A 22469-nucleotide genomic window follows, 5' to 3' on the forward strand; every position below is an offset into this window, starting at 1 on the left:
GGGCACACCACACTGCTCATTATAAGAGACCAACAAAAGCAATAAACATCTATGTCAAACACACACACACACACACACACACACACACGCGCGCGCGCGCGCGCTCAGTTCCTCTCCACTAGCGGCCTCTGACATGGGGTTTGCGCTTTCTCCTTTGAGACCGAGGGGCATTACATCCAAAAGACAAGATTTATCAAAATTAAAAACCTGAATCAGAAACTTTCATCATTTTTTTTAAATACAGAGAGAAATATTTTTGCAACTTCCTCATCTGTCTTCACAGCTTCATCAGAGAGCTTAATGTCATAAATGCACAGCACTTCTTGAAACCACGAACCCGGCCTTTGCTTTCTCTAATGGAAGTAAGCTCTGTAGGATCTCTTTCTTAAGGTGTTTACATATTGCTAAGGCTTGTTCTTTCATTGTGGAGAAGGTTTGCTCCTGGTTTCTTGGAAATCACATGCTGGGGAAAATTGTGTATGAATCAATACAACTTCAGCATTATGACCCTGATATTATTTCCCATTTACCCTGTGTCTGAGCTCATTTACATTGCTGAAACATGTGATAACAGAACAGACCTTCAGTTTTGTTATTTGAAAGACTTTAGGGAATACACCACCCCTAGAATCCTACCACCGTTTGGGTTTGCTCTTTCCCCTCATTTCCTCAATCATCTCTCCATGTTTCTTTCTTTTTCTGTACAAGCAAGGAAAATACGTTTGATTTGGTTAAGATTATGCTCCACTGCACACAGAAATCTAAAATAAAGTGATTTAAACATAATAAAGATTGATTTTTCTCACATAAAAGAAATCCAGAAGACCACCTCATGAAGTAAAATTGCTGCTCTGCTCCAGCCATCACATCCACATCCCAGACAGTAGGAAGGGGGAGGAGCAGATGGGTGAAAAGCCACAAGTCCTCCTCTTAGGAAGCCTTCTTAGAAGCTTCAGAGGACACTTACATTACATCTCATTGGTCATACCTAGTTGCAGAAGGTTCTAAGAAATATTGTCCAGTAGACAAGCACATTTCCCAAAGTTCTGTTATTAAAAAAGGAGTGGATATTGTGAGGCCATCAGCATTATTTGGCACAGTATTATTTCAAAATACTTAATATATATTGAGCATATATGTTAGAAACTGAGTCAATGATAAGTAAAACGTGATTTCTACCATTAAAGATACATGACAGGCCCGGCCAGTGTGGCTCAATGGTTTGAACCAGGAGGTCACAGTTCGATTCCCAGTTGGGGCACATGCCTGGGTTGCGGGCTCAATCCCTAATGTGGGGTTTATAGCAGGCAGCCAATCAATGATTTGCTCTCATCATTAATGTTCCTATCTCTCTCTCCCTTTCCCTTCCTCTCTGAAACCAATTAAAAAAATAGTGTTTTTTTTTAAAAGATACATGACAATATAATGTGCAAAGTTAAATTAAGAATTCATGGTAAGTCACAGAACACGGAGTCAAGCCCAGTTATGGAAGGGTGCCCTACCTGGAGTGCACCACCAAAAATTACATTTGTTTATTTTTTCTTTTTACAGCAATATTGCCACTTTCTTCACAGTCACACCTGGGGACAGAAAAAGCACAAGAATGTTCAGGACCCTATTGTAAGTTCTTCTCATCAACAAGATGTAAGTACTCAAAGGAACCACTTAATCCAAACACCACGCAGAAAGACAAGTACAAAATCCCAATTGTCCACCAGTGGATTCTAGTTTTAAAACATCGTCGCTATACATTATGGCACTATTAGAAACTGGTTCTAACTAACAACACCAAAGACTGACAGAAATGTGGAAAAACAGGAACTCTCATTCTTTGTAGATGAGAATGCAAAATGGTACAGTCACTTTGGAAGAGCATTTGTCAATTTATTACAAAGCGAAATATAGTCCACCATATTATTCATTAGGCCTGCTCCTATGTATTTTCCCAAGTGAATTAGAAACTTGTGTTCACACAAAAAAACGGTACACAGATGCTTATAGCAGTTTTATTCATAATTGCCTAAAATTGGAAACAACCCAGATGTCTGTCAATAAGTGAATGCATAAACGAATTGTGGTACATCTGTATTAGTCAGGTTCTTCAGAAAAACACAACATAAATATATGTAAATATATATATGATTGAGAACCAGGAGAGTTGATGGTGTAAGTTCCAGTCTGAGACCAGAAAAAACTGATGTCCCAGCTTGGAGACCCTCAGGCGGAAAAAGTGAATTCTAGGTCAGCCTTTTGTTTTATTCTGACATGTTTGGATCAGACGAGGCTTGTCCCCATTGGGGAAGGTTATCTGCTTTACTCAGTCTATTGATTCAAATTTTAATCTCATCCATAAACCCGCACAGACACACCCAGAATTATGTTTAACTAAGTATCTGATACCTGGTGGTCCAGTTGACTTGACATACACAATGAACCTTCACAACATCTATACAATTGAATTTCATTCAGCAATGAAAAGAAGTGAGCTATTAAACCATGCAAAGACATGGAGAAACCTTAAGTGCATATTGTAAATGAAAAAAGCCAATCTGAAAAGGCTACATACTATACATGATTTCAACTCTGACATTCTAGAAAAGGAAAGCCTATAGAGGCAGTAGAAGGATCAGTGGTTGCCAGGGATTTGTAGGGGAGGCAGTATTGACTAGGTGGAGCAGGAGCAGGGCATGGGGTTAGGGAAATGAAACTACTCCATCTGATTCTGTAATGGTGGATATATGGCATTGAACATTCATCAAAACTCATAGAACGGTGCAATACAAAGGGTGAACCCCAATGAAAGCTATGAACTTTAGTTAATAATGTTAACCTAAAAATAAAAGGCCAAAGGAAGAGGCAACACGTATTTATTGGAGATTCACAAAAATTTGGGAAGCACTGATTCAGGCAGAAACTCAGTTTTCCAGGTAGGAGGTGAAGGCAGAGGTATATTTATGAGAAAGGGAAGGGGAATAATTATGTGAATAGAAGAAAGGAATGTCTATGAGTTTAGATAAAGTAACATAGCGATGCCAATTATAAGGAATGTTTTACATTTTCAGTCCCATAGTCATATCTGTTTTTCTGTTAGCTTTGCAAATAGTTTGGAATACTATGCTGCTTGAAGCCCACTCGAAAGGTTATTTTGTCCAGTTTTAACATTCCAAAGGTCTGAGGTGTCAGACATGCAAAGGAGCTGTCTGGGATGGCATTCCGATCCCATTTTAAAGTGGCTTGGTTGGCCCGGCTGGTGTGGGCTCAGTGGGTGAGTGTGGATCCATGAACCAGGTTTTGCTGGCTCCAAAATATGATATGAGAGACTGAGTTCGGTTTCTTTAAGTTGGGTTTATACAGTGCTTTCTAGAATTCTAGGTCATGGTTCTGTGAACCCTGAGGAGGAATTTATCTGCTGAGATGGAATTCCCATGTGATCAACCCAGGGCTCAGATGTTATTAATAAAAAGATTCTAGCAGCATTTGCTGACAGAGGCACCTCACTGTGTACCAGGAAGAACCTCAGGTTGAGGTCCCTGCACCGTAACCCACTTATTAAGCATTTGAGTGAATCGCTGCCGGAAAACCTTGGTTTCCTCCTTCTGCCAGTGGACTGAGACCTGCCTGTCCAAACAGAACTACACAAATTGTATCCTCATTTGCCTCAATCAGTACCGCATAATTTGGACTGCACAATTTGGGAACCTCATCTGTATAAAATTGGGAACTTTGGTGGGAACTTTCTCTATAAAAAGAGAAAGTCAAAGTGGAAAATAATTTAGTTTGCTACCTAAATCTGTGTCTCCAAGGCTGCAGCTCATTTTGCTCAGACAAATGCCTTTTATTCTTTAAAAGTCTGAAAGTAATTTTGGTTTACAGCTTTCTCCAATTTAACTACAGAGGAAGTGTCAGTGCACACGGTTGTCCACTAGAGGGTGATATGAGCCTAACTTCTTAAAACAGGAGACCAAACAGATTCTCGCACAAATGTATTAGCACATTAGAGACAAAAATGAAAAAACTCCCCAAAACCAAAATTTAACTAATTTTTATATGACCTTTTGGTTTGTGCTATGGTTGGAACATATTTCTAAAAATGCACATTAATAGAAAAAAATAAGCATTATTGCTAGATATTCTAGAATGATAAAAGAATCAATCCATCAAGAAATTATAGCAATCATAAATATATAGGCACCTAACAGAAGAGTCCTAAAGTACATGAAGCAAAACTTACAGAATTTAAAGGAGAAATAAGCAATTCAACAACAATAATTAGGAGATTCAATATCTGACTTTCAATAACATACAGAATAACTAGGTAAAAGACCAACAGGAAACTAGAAGACTTAAACAACATTATAAGCAAACTAGACTTAATAGACATATATAGGACACTCCATACAAAGCAGCAGAATACAAAGTCTCAAGTACATGAGGAGTATTCTCTAGGACAGATATATGTTAGGCCATAAAACAAGCCTCAATACATTTAAAAAAATGAAATTATACAAAGTATGTTCTCTAATCATGATGGAATGAGTTCAATAACAAAAAATTTTTGGAAATTTACAAATATGTGGAAATTAAATAACACACTTTTAAAATTTATTTTTATTTTTTAATATTTTTATTGATTTCAGAGAGGAAGGGAGAGGGAGGGAGGGATAGAAACATCAATGATGAGAGAAAATCATTGATTGGCTGCCTCCTGCACGCTCCCTACTGGGGATCGAGCCTGCAACCTGGGACCCTTCAGTCCACAGGCCGATGCTCTATCCACTGAGCCAAACTGGCTAGGTTAAATACACTTTTAAATAACAATGGATCAAAGAAGAAAACACAGAGTAAAGTAGAAAATATTTTGAGATGAATGAAATAAAAAACATACCAAAAATTAATGCTGTAAAATCAATGCTTAGAAGGAAACTTATAACTACCTATATTAAAAAAGAAAGATCTCAAATTAATAACCTCATCTTTCACCTTAAAAGGCTACAAAAAATATATAAGAGCAAGATAAACCCAAAGCAAGCAATAGGAAGGAAATAATAAAAACCAGAGGAGAAATAAATGAAATAGAGAATAGAAAAACAAATAGAGCCCAGCTAGCATGGCTCAGTGTTTGAGCATCAACCTATGAACCAGGAGGTCAGGGTTTGAGTCCCGGTCAGGGCACATGACTGGGTTGCACATTCCATCCCCATTGTGGGATATGCAGGAGGCAGCCGATCAATGATTCTCAATCATCATTGATGTTTCTCTTTCTCTCTCTCTCTCTCTCTCTCTCTCTCTCTCCCTTTCTCTCTGAAATCAATAAAAATATATTTAAAAACAAAACAAAACAAAAAGATACAAGCAACAAAACCAAAAGTTGGTTCCTTAAAAAGATCAACAAAATTGACAAGGCTTTAGATAGACTGACCAAAAGAGAGAAGAGAGAGAGAGAAATACAGAGAGAGAAAATTCAATTACTAAAATAAACAATAAAGAGGGGACATTACTACTACATTAAATAAATAAGAAGGGGAAAAGGAATAAGTGAATGCTAAGAACAATTGTATGCAAACAAATCAGATAACCCAGATAAAATGGACACATGGCAGAAAGACACAAACTATCAAAACTGACTCGAGAAGAAATAATATATCTGAACAGACCTATAACAAGAAAAAATATTGAAGTTGAAATTTTAAAAAATTTCTACAAAGAAAAGCTCAGAACCAGATAGCTTCACTAGTTAATTCTACTACCAAGAAATAACAATATTTCACCATTTTTCCAAATATTAGAAAAGGAGGGATCACTTCCAACTCACTATGCACCCACTGTTATCTGTTACCAAAATCAGATAAAGATATTACAAGTAAAATAAACTACAGACCAATATTTTTATGAATACAGATGCAAAAATTCTCAATAAATACTAGCAAATTGAATATAGCAACACACAAAAAAGCACTACACACCATTACCAAATATGGTTCAATATACAAAAATCAAGCAATGAAATATGCCATATAATACAATAAGGACAAAAACCACATGATTACCTCGTAGATGCAGAAAAACTATTTAGCAAAAGCCCAATACCTTTTCATGATAAACACACACACACACACACACCACACACCACACACCACACACCTCACACACACACAACAACAACAACAAATAAAAAACAACAAAAACCCAAGAAATAAAAGGACACTGCCTCAACATGATACGGGTATCTATAAAAAAAACCACAGCTAACATCATACTTACTGGTGAAAGACTAAATCTCCCTCCCCGCCACCCCAAAGATCAGGAACAAGACAAGGACATCTGCTCTTGCCACTTCTACTCAACATTGTATCGGAAGTTATATCCAGGGCAGTTGGGCAAGAAAAGGAAATAAAAAATATACATATTTGAAAGGAAAACTATTTCTATTTTCAGGAAATATAATCTTGCTTATGTTGAAATTTTTAAAGAATACACATGTACACAAAAACCCTCTTAGAGCTAATAAAAAAGTTGAGCAAAGTTATAGAATGCAAAAGTTAACATCCAAAAATCAGTTTATTTCTATACACTAACAATGAGAAATCTGTAAATGAAATTAAGAAAACAGTGATTGATATTAATGATTATCATCATAAATTACACAAAAATGATTTGTGTTCTCTGTTTAAGGAGGGGGAAAAAAGCATGAAATAAATCTATGGGTTCTATGGCCAAAAATTGGGCACAAACTAAATATCCATCAGTAGGGAATCAGTAAACTATAGTACATTTAGTCAATGGCAGATTATACACACATTAAAAATGAAGGTGTATATCTATTATACATAGATATGTGTTGCACAGGAAATGTCCACAATATGTATTCATTGTTCTACATGACATAAAAAGGTATTTCATATACCCCATCTGTGTGTGTTTCTGTGACTCACCAGCTAGCTACATGTTGTCAAATCCATTTCTTTGTCCTCTTACTCTATCTACTTCAGAGGAGCATATGATATAGTCATTCATCTTTCTTCAAATGCATTCTCTTCTTTCTTTCTGAGACATCATATTTTCTTGTTTTCCTCCTGGTTCTTTCCTATCCATCTCCCCTTCTGCTCTTTGCCTTACTTCAATTAATGGAATGCTCTGTGGCCTGGTGTTGGGCTCTATTCTTTTCTCAGGATTTATTGTCTCCCTAGGACTAGGTGATCTTATAATGTCTTCTGGCTTTAAATACCACCCAAATGCTGATGACTTGACATTTTTATTTCCAACCCTGGCTTTTCTCCCTAGCTTCAGACTCTTGAGCTCACTGTCAATTTGACATTGATCCTTGGATATCTAATAGGTCTCTCAAATTTAAAAGGTCCAAAATAGTATTTTGACTGGTTGCCTTCCAAAATCTATCTCTCCCTACTCTAATGCATCCCTGTGTATGAACTAGGTCTTGACTACCTTTTGTCCTTATATCTTATCCACATTTCCTCTCATTCAGTCTGCTTTAATCTATCTTTTCCTGGTTCTTAGATATACCAAGTTCATTTTTGATCAGAACCTTTGCATTTGGTGCTCCCTCTTCCTGAAATTCTCTTCCTTCTGATTTTCATTTTCATACAGATCTTTTTTTAAAAAAATATATTTTTATTGATTTTTTACAGAGAGGAAGGGAGAGGGATAGAGAGTTAGAAACATCAATCAGCTGCCTCCTGCACACCCCCCAATGGGGACGTGCCCGCAACCAAGGCACATGCCCTTGACCGGAATCAAACCTGGGACCCCTCAGTCCCCAGGCTGATGCTCTAGCCACTGAGCCAAACCGGCCAGGCTTCATACAGATCTTAATCATCACTTCCTTGCAGAGCCTCCTGATCACCATATCTAAAGTTGATCTGATCTCCCAATAGCTCTCCACACCTAGTTTTATTTTGTTCATAACACTTATGTTTCATTATCTGTTTCTACTGAAATAGAGCCTCTATTAGAGAATTTGTCCATCTTATGGACACCTGTAACCAGAATACCTTTGAAGAGTTCTTGACACAGAATAGGTGCTCAGTCAATACATATGTGTGCATAGAAATAAAGTCTGAAAGGATATATACCAAACAGTTAACAGTGGTTGCCTTTGAGTGAGGGATAGTTAGGAGCGTAAATTATGAATTGACTTTCACTTTCTACCCAGATATGTTTCAGATAGTTTTAAGTTATTTGATATAAAATTGTGTTAACAATTATAAAAATTAATAAACACATTTTCAATTAGAAATATATGATTGATAACGTTTTTTAAAATAGCTATTTATTTTTTCTATCACCATTTTACCCCCCATACCCTCCTATAGCTCCCCCCCCCCCCCCCGCAATGTTTGATAAAGTTTTGATGCTTACATAAATGGTTTAATTGAAACCGTTTACATGGGATACTTTCTTCATGATGTTAGGTAAGTAACATGTTACTATATCTAGTAAAATAGCTATAATTTTGTAAAAGCACTGAAACATGAAGCCCCAGAAACATTTCACCCAGTTTTCTTTCTTTGAACTTGACCACTGTATCTCTTGTAAATCATTTAAATTGATTTATTTTTCAAAAGGTAACAGATCAAATCATTGGCTTGATAATAACTAATCTTCATTTGTCTTTCAATTATTATGTTTTATATCTCTATTTAATAGGTTCATCCTGAAACAGTTTGTTTTTTTACAAGCATACAAACCTTGTAATATTAGCTGTCATTCCCAGGTCTGAACATTTAGTCAACATGTGTTTGAGAGACCTTCAACTTATCAAGTATTGCAGGTCTCTGATTGTTTTGGAACGTCTTCAGATACCTGTGGACTTAGTTCAAGGCCAGTTTTTTTTTTCTAATAGGATGAACAAATGGTTAATTGTTTGCTTTGGTCACTCAAGTGCAAGATTTTACCATGTATAAAAGTCTAGCTGCAGCTTCTGCTCAGTTACATCCTTACTTTTCTATTCAGAGTCTCCTCCTCGGAGGTTTTGCATTAGATTTGCAAAATGATGAGCGTATCTTTGATCTGGGGGATTGTGGTAGCAATCTGCTGTTGTTTTTGGCTTATTCTTGGAATGAGGAGAAGGTAAAAAAGTTTTATCTTTAAATTGCATCTAAATTCATTCAGTTATTGTTCTTTTACTTTCATTGTTATACAATAAATTTGACTTTCTGTACTTACATACACTAACATTTTCTTCTCAAATTAAAAAATTTTACTTTAAATTTTTAGTGTTATCTTTTTAATTATATCTAACAAGATAAAATGAAATGATAGTTTTCCTTTTAGTTTTGGCATACCAATGGCAATGGAAAAATGTACTAACTTGTTAAACATAACTGACAGCAATGTATGAGATTTCTGTATTTTATATGTGTATATAAAGAGGAAATCTGGATTAGTAAGGATACAATGGTAAGTGGGATCTGCCATGAAAAGGATTTCTATCACGTGCTTCAAATAAGATGCTCTGACTAAATAAATATTCTCTTTTCAGCTAGTTCTTGTGCATTATATAGACTCAGCCTAAGTTTAGACAAGAGTACAGAGTCTGCATTGATCATTCTATTATTTTTTTTCTTAGTAAAGATATTTGACCATGATGAATTAAGAAACTGCTAAATGTATGTGACATCGCTTTTATTTTTGTGTCATTTATAATGGATTCAAGAATGCAAGAAATACAAATAGAGTCAGATGCATAGCCGTAGTTTAACTTCTGATGGGCTCAAAGAGTATTTTTAGGGATATGGGGGAGAGTATGTAAATATTCTCTATGTCAATCTCCAAAGATAGAATTGCCCACAGCATATCTTCAGCTATGTAGATTGTTATGTGTTGTATACTTTTAAAAAGTCTTTTTTTTGTTCCTTAAAATGCTTTAATTTAGGCCTGATAGTTTCTAGGTTTTTTTTTCTTTTATGTTTTTTAAAAAAAATATTTTTATTGATTTCAGAGAGGAAGGGGGAGGTAGAGAGATAGAAACATCAGTGATGAGAATCATTGATCGGCTGCCTCCTGCATGCCCCCCACTGCGGGTCGAGCCCACAACCCAAGCATAAGCCCTTGACTGGAATCAAACCCGGGACTCTTCAGTCTGCTCACTGACGCTCTATTCACTGAGCAAAACCAGCTAGGGCCATTTTTTTTTAAATTTTCAATTACAGTTGACATAATTATATTAGTTTCAGGAATCTTTATATCCTTAATAAAAACACTTAAAGTAGCATGAAAGACTATTGAATTACAATGGATGATTCTGTTAATACGTATCTTATTTAATTTTATTTTATAATAAGCTAATTTCTCAAATGAGATTCTTCTTATCTTTAACAATCACCACAGTATAATAGCTTTAAACGATGAATACTGTGAAAACTCTAATTCTGCAATCTTTTCTGTTATTCAGTATTCTATATCTTTAAGGAAAACAATCCAATACTTGGTCAAATGACACTTAGAAAAAATATAAATGCTAGAATGTAGGTTGATCTCTGTACTGAGAGCAATCATCTTGTTGGCCTTGTTTAGCCTTTGATCCTCAGTACTGGGAAAGTACTTAGCATGGAGTGGGTATTCAGTAAGTGTTGTGGAATGTAAGCATGGATGGATGGATGGGTGGATTTGGTAACCATTTTCACCAACATGTCATCTTACTAGGTTAATATAAACCCATTACAGTGGGGCCTTGACTTACGAGTGTCCCGACTAACGAGTTTTTTGAGATACCAGCTGTCTCTGGGCCGATGTTTTGCATTGAGTTGATAGAGTAATTTGAGTTAACGAGCTCCTTAACGAGCTCGGTCTCGGAATGAATTAAACTCGTAAGTCAAGGCCCCACTGTATTTTACTAGAAGAGCAGGGCCCCATCAACACTAAAACATAGCTATAAGCTGTAGTTTTGAAGTTTGAAGTCAGTAGTATAAATTTTAAAAACCTGGTATAAATATAAAGCTGTGTACTTTTCCATAACCATCATATTGTTGTGCCTTACAGAAAAATGGGTGAACCTCCTCTGGAGAATGGGCTGATCCCTTACCTGGGATGTGCTCTGCAATTTGGTGCCAACCCTCTTGAATTCCTCAGAGCAAACCAAAGGAAACATGGTCCTGTTTTCACCTGCAAACTGATGGGAAACTATGTCCACTTCATCACAAATCCCCTGTCATACCAGAAAGTGCTGTGCCATGGGAAATACTTTGATTGGAAAAAATTTCATTTCACTACTTCTGCAAAGGTAACCACTTTTGCATTTAGACCGCATTTATACAACATGCTGTTTATTTTCTACTCTTTAATATGTCACTCTACTTAGTCATTTTGAGGAACAAGGAGAGTCTTATAATCAAATTAGATAGGACCTCTTGGTGCTAGTCATTTAAAAAGTTGAAATAGGTATAGATTTGTAATTTCTTAACCAGCTAATGAGAGTGAAATAAACATTAAATATTTTACTGAGACAGATGACACTGTATAAGTAAGATATTGCAAACTCACTCATGTCAACCATGTCTATACAACACCCAGAATGCATGTGGTGAGAACTGAACATGGAACAATGGTTTTGCCACACTCATGCCATACCTTTGTTTAATCTTATTAAGGAATTGACCAGATATTTTGGCATCACTTAGATGTAATGTAAGAGGCTTTTTTATAGAGAAAACAATTTATGAACATTAACTGAGTCCCTGCAAAGAAATATTAGACATGGTGTCTGCCTCTAAGTAACTTGAAGTCTGGTTAAAATTCATCTACAAAGAATATAAAAGAGAACTAATGATTAAAAACCATTATTGATTAGTACCAAATTAAGATACAAATAAATGTCCTAGATCAGTGGTCAGCAAACCATGGCTCGCAAGCCGCATGCGGCTCTTTGGCCCCTTAAGTGTGGCTCTTCCACAAAATACCACGTGCAGGTGCGCACATACAGTGTGATTGAAACTTCGTGGCCCATGTGCAGAAGCCGGTTTTCGGCCTGGGCGAGTCTATTTTGAAGAAGTGGCGTTAGAAGAAGTTGGGGGTGGACATATAGAGAGGATGAACAAAAGGAGACAGACGAAACAAGTATACGAGATGAGTGTGGATGGGAGAGTTGGAAGGGGTCGACCTCAGTGAACGAACCTCAATCAGATTGAGAATGTTTTTAGCAAAGGCCAGCTTAGGAGTACCCTAATTAAGTTAATAACAATGTACCTACCTATATATATAGTTTAAGTTTAAAAAATTTGGCTCTCAAAGGAAATTTCAGTCGTTGTACTGTTGATATTTAGCTCTGTTTACTAATGAGTTTGCCGACCACTGGGCTAGATAATAAAAACAAGAAATAGAGCGGTGGAGGGAAGTTTCACTGAGGAGCTGGGGTTTAAACTTGGCCATAAAGAAAGGGTACGATTTGGCCATTTACTGGTAAAATGTTATGAAACTTAGTATGTGGAGAGGCCAATTTCCATGCCCCCTTTTTAAAAAATGAAACTTTCCCAATTATGAAAGTACCTAATTTGCTTTTCAGCCATTTACTAGCACTAGGTCAGGTTTAATTTCTTTTTTCTCCACACATTTTGTTTATCGCCAGGCATTTGGGCACAAAAGCATTGACCCAAGTGACGGAAATACCACTGATAACATAAACAAAGCTTTCATCAGAACTCTGCAGGGCGATGCCTTGAATTCCCTCACGGAAGCCATGATGGAAAACCTGCAACTTATCATGAGAACTCCAGCTGCACCTGAGTCAAAGATGCCTACCTGGGTGACAGAAGGGATGTATGCCTTCTGCTACCGAGTGATGTTCGAAGCTGGGTACTTAACGCTCTTTGGCAGAGATCTTATGGGACAAGACGCACAAAAGGCACTTATTCTAAAAAAACTCGACAACTTCAAGGAATTTGACAAAATCTTTCCGGCCCTGGTAGCAGGCCTCCCCATTCATGTGTTCAAGGCCGCACACCATGCCCGGGAAAAACTGGCTGAGGGCTTAAGGCATGAGAACCTGGGAAAGAGAGACCACATGTCAGAACTGGTCAGGTTTCTGAATGACATGCTCTCCACCTTAGACGACACGGAAAAGGCCAAGACGCAACTCGCTGTCCTGTGGGCATCACAAGCAAACACCATTCCGGCCACTTTCTGGAGCTTATTTCAAATGATGAGGTAACTAGCAACTTCTCCAGTTCTTTATTTCTTTCAGTAGGAGGCAGAAAGTCAGCTATTAAAAAAACATAAGCAGCTGTGACTGGTAAACATGCCTTATAGAAGCAGAGAGCCTCCCAGGGAGAGGAATAGGCTGGTGCAGGGTCCACTCAGGCCACCTGGGCCCAGAGCCCTTGCTCTTAACCCCAGGCTGTTCAGTCTTCATAATCATAAAAGTATATTTAAGTGGTTACTGACTTCCGGACAAAAGGGCAATTTTTTTTTTTCATTCAGTCATTTCTGCCTTACTATTTATTTGACCAACTAAAATTGCTGTGGATCAATTATTCTTGATGGGGTTTAGCTAGATTTTGCCTTTTAAAACTGTATGTAGCAAAAAAAGAAAAACAACTGTATGTAACATTTTATTTTACACAAACGTGATTTCCTTCCAAAGTCTTTGTTTTGGAACTTTGGCATTCAAATGGTTTATTGAATTATTTCAGTTAAATTGGATGTTTCGTATCACGTAGATATAAAATTATTATTCCCTAGGATCGGAAATGCCAAATTCCACTGATGGCTGATATTTTTATGTGTGCAATATAAAAAAATATTCTCAAAACAATTTCAGATTTAAAAACCCATTACCAATCTGTCTCAAGTGCTAAATGTCTTCCAGAGTTTTTACTTGAGAGGGCTCTGGCCGGGACATAGTCACATATTTACAGTAAGGTTACAACATCAATATAATGTCATGTAGGTAATGGCAACCTCACAAATACTTATCAGTCAAGCATTTCTGAGAGTCATTTGCTGCAATCATGTCATGCAAATTCCTTACCGGGGCTCTGAGGAGCCAGTCAATTTCCGTGAATGAAAATGAAGCAGCATTCATTTCACAAGTCAAGGTGCTAGAATAGTTATAAATGGAAGAGCTGTCGTTCTGCCTGAAACTGCGGTACAGATTTTAGGAGTAAATTTAAATTTGCATTTACAATTTAGCCAGGACTTTACAATTGCTATGCTGGATGCAATCTGTCTACTCAGTTGCTATGTCAGTGACTAATTTGATCATTTAATCTTTACTGAAATCATTTATTCATAAAAATCTGGCCAAAGTTTTACTTCTACATAGCAAGGTCCTTTTAAGGAAATAGCCATTTCCCACCTTCTCTGGTAGCTTGGTCACCCATTTAAAAGATAGGGAAAAAGCCTAACCTTGCAGAGTTTTTGGTCTAGAAAAAATTTATTTTATGTACATTTCTTTTCTCTTAACTTTTAATAGGAGCCCTGAAGCAATGAAAGCAGCTACTGAAGAAGTGAATAAAACACTAGAGAGTGCTGGTCAAAAAATCAGCTTAGAAGACCAACCTATTTGTTTGAATCAGATGCAACTGAATGACATGCCGGTGCTAGGTACGCTTAACTTACTATGTTACATTCACTTACTGCCTCCTACTAACAGGAATTGTCAGTATAGGTTATGCACGTGCCTGTTCTAGGCATTGTGCTAAGTAGTTCCCATGTGTTGTCTCTTTTGATCCTAGGATTAGAGACTGTTACTATGTCCATATAACAAGTAAGGAGACCGACACCTAGAGGCTAGGCTGCTGTCTAGGATGGAATGGTGGAACCAATTACAACATTAATGTGGATGGGACTCTTGACCCCACACTCGCAACCATATCTCTGCACTTCTATACTCGCTCTTTTGTAATTACCTTTACACTAATTTTACAGTTAATTGGGAGCATATCATTCATTTTCATGAAATCAAGAGGGGGAAAAAAGCACCATCAAGAAACTACAAATAGATGCATGGGTTAAGTAATGGGACTGAAGTTTATTTTTCTTATTTTTGCTTCCATATTTTATAGAAACACAAAGAATATGCTATTATAGTAAGAAAGACTTTTCTTTTTGTTCTTTTTGTCTGTAGGAAAGAAACCAAGCTATCTTTTAGGGGCCGTGTGTGTCAGTGGAAGGGATTGGGGGGAAGAAGCACAGGTTCCACAGTGGGCTCCCTCAGGGGAGACCTCAGACATGTCACTTCCCTTCTGGGGCCCTCAATTTCCTCATTTGTAAAAGAAATGGCTAATAAGCTATTATTTTACACACAATCCTGTGAGGAGCACCCAAAACATGACAATTAAAAGGACAGAGGCTGGAAGGCCAGGTTGGACCTTCTCAGTCGGTTGGTATGTTTCAGCTGCTGACAGGGTGGTCCTGTTTGTCCCTGACGTCTTTACCAGGCAGCAGGGCATTGTCACACATCATCAACTAGTGTGAAGATAAAAATGGGTTCTTGTAAACATTGAATTGAAGCTGCATTAAACATATGGAAAAACATTTCCATATTAAAGTATTATCAGTAGATTAAATCCCCAAAGTGATGAACTTGGACTAATTCACAGAAAAGTGATTTGTCGATTTTCCCAATTGTATTAGATGTCTAGTGACATGTATAAATAAGAATATTTTTTCTATAAAATTATGAAAGTCTAGTTTCTATTCATCAAAATATCTTCTCAAAAGATTATTAATGCAGATTATCAGATTAAAAGATACATGCAGACAAAACTGAGTGGTTGATCACAGCATAGTGGTAACAGAAAAAAGTGGGAAATTTGTGTCTGGCCAGGTTCCCACAGTCTGTTTAGCTGCTAGAAGTATTTCAGACTCTATATTATGTGGCCTTTAAATACTTAATTTGTTCTTCCTTCTTCCCTCTCTCCCTCCTTCCTCCCCTGACTTTTCCTCTTTTCCTCACCTCCTTTCTTCCTTTAAAACTATTTAGATAGTATCATCAAGGAGTCGCTGAGGCTTTCCAGTGCCTCCCTGAACATCCGGACTGCTAAAGAGGATTTCACTTTGCACCTCCAGGACGGTTCCTATAATATCCGCAAAGATGACATCATAGCTCTGTATCCTCAGTTAATGCATTTAGATCCAGAAATCTACCCAGACCCTTTGGTAAGTGCCTGCTCATCAAAGTACAATAGCAAGGTGATATCTCCCAGATGGAAATAAAGAGGAAGTTACCATTACAGAATTGATTTAATTATGGAAACCCTAGGTCCCCTTTATTATGTCAAATATTCATATATTTTGGAAAACCTAGACAATGGCCTAAATTACTCATTTTTTCTGATATTTGTCATCACATAATCTCTGCTAGATTACATATGCAGCCATAATAATAAAGCTGCTGCCACTAGGCTGGTGTGGTTCAGTGGTTGAGCATTGACCTATGAACCAGGAGGTCATGGTTCAATTCCAGGTCAGGGCACATGATCCCCAGTAGAGGGTGTGCAGGAGGCAGCCAATCAATGATTCTCTCATCATTGATGTTTCTTTCTCTCTCTCTCTCTCTCTCTCTCTCTCTTCTTTCCTCTCTGAAATCAATTAAAATATATATGAATATGTATGAATATGTATAAATATATATGTACACACACACACATACACACACACACACACACATGCTCTGCTTTTCCTTGAAAAATGCCTGCTCCCAAATTCAGGAAATTAGAGGCTTAGAGACTAATAATAAATATACCGACTCTTCTAGTTTTTGAGTTTAACTGTCCTTTCTAGCTCTGCCTCACTGAGCAACTAGTCACCCAGGCAGGGCAGGAGGCATCATAAACCTTTCTTGTTCCCATCAGTTCTTGTTAAGCTCTGGTTCTTTATGGCTTTCTGATTCATGGTGGGGTTTTTCCTAAATTACTAATAAATTGGATTTTAAAAAGAAAATTATCCTTTGGAGTGTCCAGGTCAAGAAAGAGATACATTTATTTAAAACTAGCTTATCGGTTTGTTTTCTTTGTATTCTCATTGCAGACATTTAAGTATGATCGCTATCTTGATGAAAATGGGAAGACAAAGACCACCTTCTACAGCAATGGACTCAAATTAAAATATTACTACATGCCTTTTGGGTCAGGAGCGACGATATGTCCTGGAAGATTATTTGCTGTCCAGGAAATCAAGCAATTTTTGATTCTGATGCTTTCCTATTTTGAACTAGAGTTTGTGGAGAGCAATGTTAAATGTCCCCCTTTGGACCAGTCCCGCGCAGGTTTGGGTGTTTTACCACCATTAAATGACGTCGAGTTTAAATATAAATTCAAACATTTGTGAATACACGGCTGGGAGCAAGAGGAAATTAGCTGATGTGACAGCGTGTGGAATGCCACCACTCCCCCGTCCACTTGGAGAGATGCATGTAGTGGTGTCGTGCTGGTCACTGGTGCTTGCTTGTGAATCCTAACATTTTGGTGATGGTTTCCAGAAGCTATCTCAGATTGTGTTAGTGAAAGAATCTAGTTTCCAGAAGCACAATGATGTGTTTTCATTTGAATAAGTTAATGAAAGCTCATGTAGCCAGGGACTAAACTTCATTATTTTCAGAGGAAAAAGTCTTTCGTTTTCCCAAATGAAGATTTTCCAATTGGCAGATTTTTTTTCCTAAGGAAAGTGCTTTTATAAAAACCACCCAACAATTGTGAAAAAGTTATAAATTCACGTTTTAGTGAAACTGCATCATTTTTCGACTAGATGTGGAACTCTTCGGGTGTAGATGTGTATTATAAAGGATATTTTAAAGGATTATGTTTTTTAATGAAAAGAACATGTTTTTAAGTTTTCCTTAGATCCAGTATTCAGGAATTTTAAAATAATGATCTGTTGTCCTGATAACATTAAAATGGCTTTAATATTTTCCCTTTTTGTTTCACTTACTCTTTCTAGAAAATCTAATGTCTATGTCAGGTTTCAATTATTTTATTTATACTTTCATTTGATTCCATCTTAATGAGAAGATTTTATTTTCCAGGGAAGGGAGGTTTTCTGGTACTACTAAACATGCATCAATGAAAAGAATGACGCTCTCATGTGATACGTTTTTAAAATTAAAACTGGATGGAAATGACCATTTAAAAGCTTTGGATATGAAACATCAGAAGAGTTTCTGACTTTACATTGTATTCTATTTGAATAAATTACTTTTTTATCTTGAAATGACTTAATTGAAAGAAAAATAATTTAAGTCCATATGATAGTGTTTAACTAGTGTACAACAATGCTTTGGTAAAATAGTTTAAGTATGGGAATTATCAGCTGTAATATTTTTATTGATATTCCTGTATATATTTATATATCAATTATATTTACCTTTCTCTTATACTACAAATATTAAGAAAATATTGTAACATTTGATAATTTTGAAATGATTCACCACTCAAAAATAAAAGTGTGAATGTGCATGCTTAAACATTTTTTTGGAGTAACCAAAGTTTGTTCCAGTCAGAATTACAGCAGTAAGGGACAGTAGCGGGGGGGACTTTAATAAAAGTATGTATAAGAACTAAAAAAGGCCCAATAGGACGCTGGCCATGTGGGTTACTTGGCTGTAGTGTCATTCCATACACCAAAAGGTGGATTCCCCATCAGGGCACATACCTAGGTTGTGTGCTTGATCCCTGGTTGGGGCGCATATGGGAGGCAACTGATTGATATCTCTCTCTCCTTTGCTCTTTAGTGTCTTCTCATTGCAGTAGGGCCTTTTAGTGTCTTCTCTTGGAGTGCCTACTCTCAGTGGCAAAAAGGAGATGATGCATTTGAGAAAGTTTTTCTCCTATAATGACTTGCAGAAAATCCTCATTGTACTGGACCTATCTCCTCGTTTCTTCCCCCTGTGGAGACAAGATCTGGCCTGTGGGCCATGCAGAGAAAAGCCCAGTCTGCCTTCACCTGTGCAAAGGGTGAAGATGGCTCTGGAGTCTCCAGTCCTTGGAGCCAGCACATCATGGCTCTTCTCGCTCTTGTCTCTCTGCCTCTGTTTAATGACCCATCACCCCCACACCCACGTGCCTGCCTCACGTCCCTGGATTTCAGTATATTTCTCTGAGTCATGACACTCAGCCCTGCACCGACCATCTTTTCTTGGGGAGGGTACTTGAGTGAGGGCACAGGACTCCAAGCCTCAGAAGGTAGTCACTGTGCCTTGGGGTGGAGGACCGTTGGGTGAAGTCATGTGATGGTGGGTGGAGCTGGGTGGGTCCTGGTCACTTGGTCCAGTACCCAAAGCTCTGTCTGGGCTTGAGCAGCCTTCCCCACCCCCACCTACCCCCTCACTGCAGCACAGGAGGATTGGGGCGCTACAGGCTGTGGTAGAGGAGGAGCTGCAGGCATGAAAGGCCTGCAATAGCTGATTGCCACTGAGGAAAGGACTGGCCTTGCTCTTAAGTGGTTAAATATTCAGAATGTTTAAAACATTCACCTTCAATAAACTGCAACAATTTGGTTCATTATTCATCTCTTAGAAAAAGCAAAATAATCACTCACTCAAAAATCCCCATCGTACCTCATAAAATTCATTAAAGGTTTGTAACCTTGCTATTTCATATTACCATGGAATTATCACTTACATAGCTTTTTACATCAAGAAAATTAAACTCATTTAGATGTGGTTTAAGAGTAACAAAATTCTGTTTTATAGTAAAATAGAGGCCTGGTGCACAAAAATTCATGCACTGAGGGGGGTCCCTCAGCCCCGCCTGCACCCTCTCACAGTCTGGAAGTCCTCAGGGGATGTCCTACTGATGGCTTAGGCCTGCTTCCCCTGGGAGGCGACCAGACAGACCAATCAGGGGACAGTGTCAGCCCACCCAATTGCCCCTCCACTGCTGTTGGTCATTGCCCCCCCACACCCACCCATTGCCATTCCCTCCCTTTGCCCACTGGCATGTGCCTTGGCTGGCCTGGCCCTGCCTGCTTGCTGGTCCCGCCCCCTGCCTACTGGTCATTCTGCAGTTTGGTCGATTTTCATATTATGCTTTTGTTATATAGGATGGTTTAGAACTAAATTTCTGATGTGGTTTTCTAGTCTATTTCATAACTTGCTGGAGGCACCCATACATATCTTTTTTAAAAAAGATTTTTTGATTTTTAGAGAGAGAGGAAGAGAGAGAGAGAGAGAGAGAGAGAGAGATATCACTGTGAGAGAAAAGCATGGATCAGCTGCCTCCCCTACACGCCCTACCGGGGATTGAGTCTGAAACCCAGGCATGTGCCCCAATTGGGAATAAAACAGGCAAACTTTCAGTGCACAGGACAACTCCCAACCAACTGAACCACACTGGCCAGGGCCATCTTTGCATATATTTATTCTTGTGGACTAGGGGTTGGCCAGTGATAGAACTATGGGCCAAAGGTGCCCCTCCCACCTGTTTTTGTGTAGATGGAAAGCCAAATACAGTCTTCACATTTTTAAATTATGGGGGGGGGGGGGGGGGGCGGGAATCAAAAGAAGAATATGTCTTGATGTATGAAAATTCTATGAAATTCAGATGTCCACATCCAGAAGTAAAGTTTTGTGGGAACACAAGCTCACCCATTTGTTTGTGCTCTTGTCTAGGGCTGTTCTTGCAATGCAATCGCAGTGGAGACCATGAGGTGCAAAGCCTTTTAAAATATTTACTATCTGGTCCTTTACAGGAAATGTTTGCCAACCCCCGTGGTATAGCAATCTCAAAGCCTATTTGATGCTATAATTTTATCAACTTAAAAAAATGCACTAGTGCGTGAGATCTCTTTTCCACCTTTTAAAAACACATGTGAGAAGATGACATTAAAAAAGTATAACACATGATTTTCTTGTAAACAACTTAGAACTTTACTGAAGGCTGAACCATTTTATTTAGGCAAGAGATCTCCATTTGAAACCAGGCCCTAAAATTAAGAAAAAATGGTAATAACCTGTTGTAGGATCAACTAGGCCTCAAAGATTATATATATATAAATTTACTCAGGGTTACTATGATCCAGGCCCAGGCTTACTAGTAAACGTTTTGCATGTGTCATCTCATTTGCTCCTCGTGAGTCCTTTGCGGCGCCTGTCACTATTATCCCGTATCACTGAGGGGAGAGAGGGAACGCCAGAAAGGTTAAGTCAGTCACTGACCTAAGGTTACAGTGTTGGCAAGTGGCAGAGCTGGGAGTATTGGGATCCAGGATGTTCTGATTCCAGAGCCAGCATTCTTCACTCTGTAGAAAGTCCAAGTGACACACTATCTTGACTCCCGTCAATGAGATAAAAATCCATGATGTCATTTCTGTCCTATAGTCTCCACTGCTTGGGAGCGTCATCTGGCCAGAGGGCGAGGACACCATTGCTGCCACGCTCAACTGCTCCCAGTTGCCAAGAAGCTGAGGACTCCCGCCTTGCAATGACTGTGAGCCGGTGAGGAGCGAACGCATAATCAAAGACAATATTGCAATGTTAAACTATAATCCACCCCTGCACACACACACAGGAAGATACTCCTCTAACTCACCAATAATGTGGACTTGTAACTGTGGAATTAATAAATCTTGTTCTTCTAGGATCAGTGTTTGATGTTTTGTTTTGTTTTTAAATATATTTTTATTTATTTCAGAGAGGAAGGGAGAGGGAGAGAGAGATAGAAACATGAATGATGAGAGAGAATCATTGATCAGCTGTCGCCTGCATGCCTCCAACTGGGGATCTAGTCTACAACCCGGGCATGTGCCCTTGACTGGAATTGAACCTGGGACCCTTCAGTCTGCAGTCGAATGCTCTATCCACTGAGCCAAACCAGCTAGGGCAGTGTTGGATGTTTTTGAAATAGTTGGGATTATGGCTCATTGGGATTGGTCTCATTAACAGATAATGGAACACCAATACCATCCTCACCAGCCGCTTCCCCACACCACCTTGGCTGATACCAATTCAGACACTTGGATGTAGAGAGTGACATCAAGTTACCCCACAGCACTGAGGCTTCATAGAGGATCATAGGTCACTCAAAGTCATCTAGTCTAAGCCGTCATTTGAATTAGAATCTGACATTTGGTGAAAGAGAAATGATTGTGTTAGAAAGGTTGCACAGCAAGTTCCAGGACAGGCCTGGCTCTAGAAACTTCCTATTTGCATGGCAAATACTATAACCACTGAATTAACTGGGGTGCATTTAACATTAAGAACTTCATCTTCCAAGCCAGGGGCATTGGGTTTCACAGATTCCAGGAAGTCCATATCTTTATCTATAAGGTTATGTTGCAGGAGGAATTAATGGGCCAGATTTCCCAGACAGAAGTAGGAATGTGGTTCTTGCATTACCACTGAAATAGACATTTTTAGAAGCCCCGATGGGAGGGTGGGATGTAGAAAAAGGCTTTCTTTGCATGAAGTTACATTTTTTGTGTTTCCAAGTCCCCTTTACCCCAAGCCAATCCTGAAAGAGGGGCAGCTGGGAGTTTAGCAAAGTCAAAAGCAAGGTCAGTGTCCAGAGTTTCTGTCTCAT

At 38.3% G+C, this 22469-nt stretch overlaps 1 protein-coding gene across 1 annotated transcript; it reads left to right on the forward strand.

Annotated features, from left to right (window-relative positions):
• The first annotated feature begins 9007 nt into the window (after positions 1 to 9007).
• CYP7A1 (cytochrome P450 family 7 subfamily A member 1) lies at positions 9008 to 17331 on the forward strand. The gene is made up of 6 exons (XM_070392320.1): positions 9008 to 9087; positions 10999 to 11239; positions 12581 to 13158; positions 14426 to 14556; positions 15938 to 16113; positions 16984 to 17331. The coding sequence occupies exons 1-6, from the start codon at positions 9008 to 9010 to the stop codon at positions 17281 to 17283; spliced, it is 1506 nt and encodes a 501-aa protein (XP_070248421.1). The 3' UTR covers positions 17284 to 17331.
• Positions 17332 to 22469: the final 5138 nt, after the last annotated feature.

The sequence above is a fragment of the Myotis yumanensis genome, unplaced genomic scaffold (assembly GCF_028538775.1).
Source record: "Myotis yumanensis isolate MYYU_CA2020_CCGP unplaced genomic scaffold, mMyoYum1.0.hap1 SCAF_15, whole genome shotgun sequence".
NCBI classification, from domain to species: domain Eukaryota; kingdom Metazoa; phylum Chordata; class Mammalia; order Chiroptera; family Vespertilionidae; genus Myotis; species Myotis yumanensis.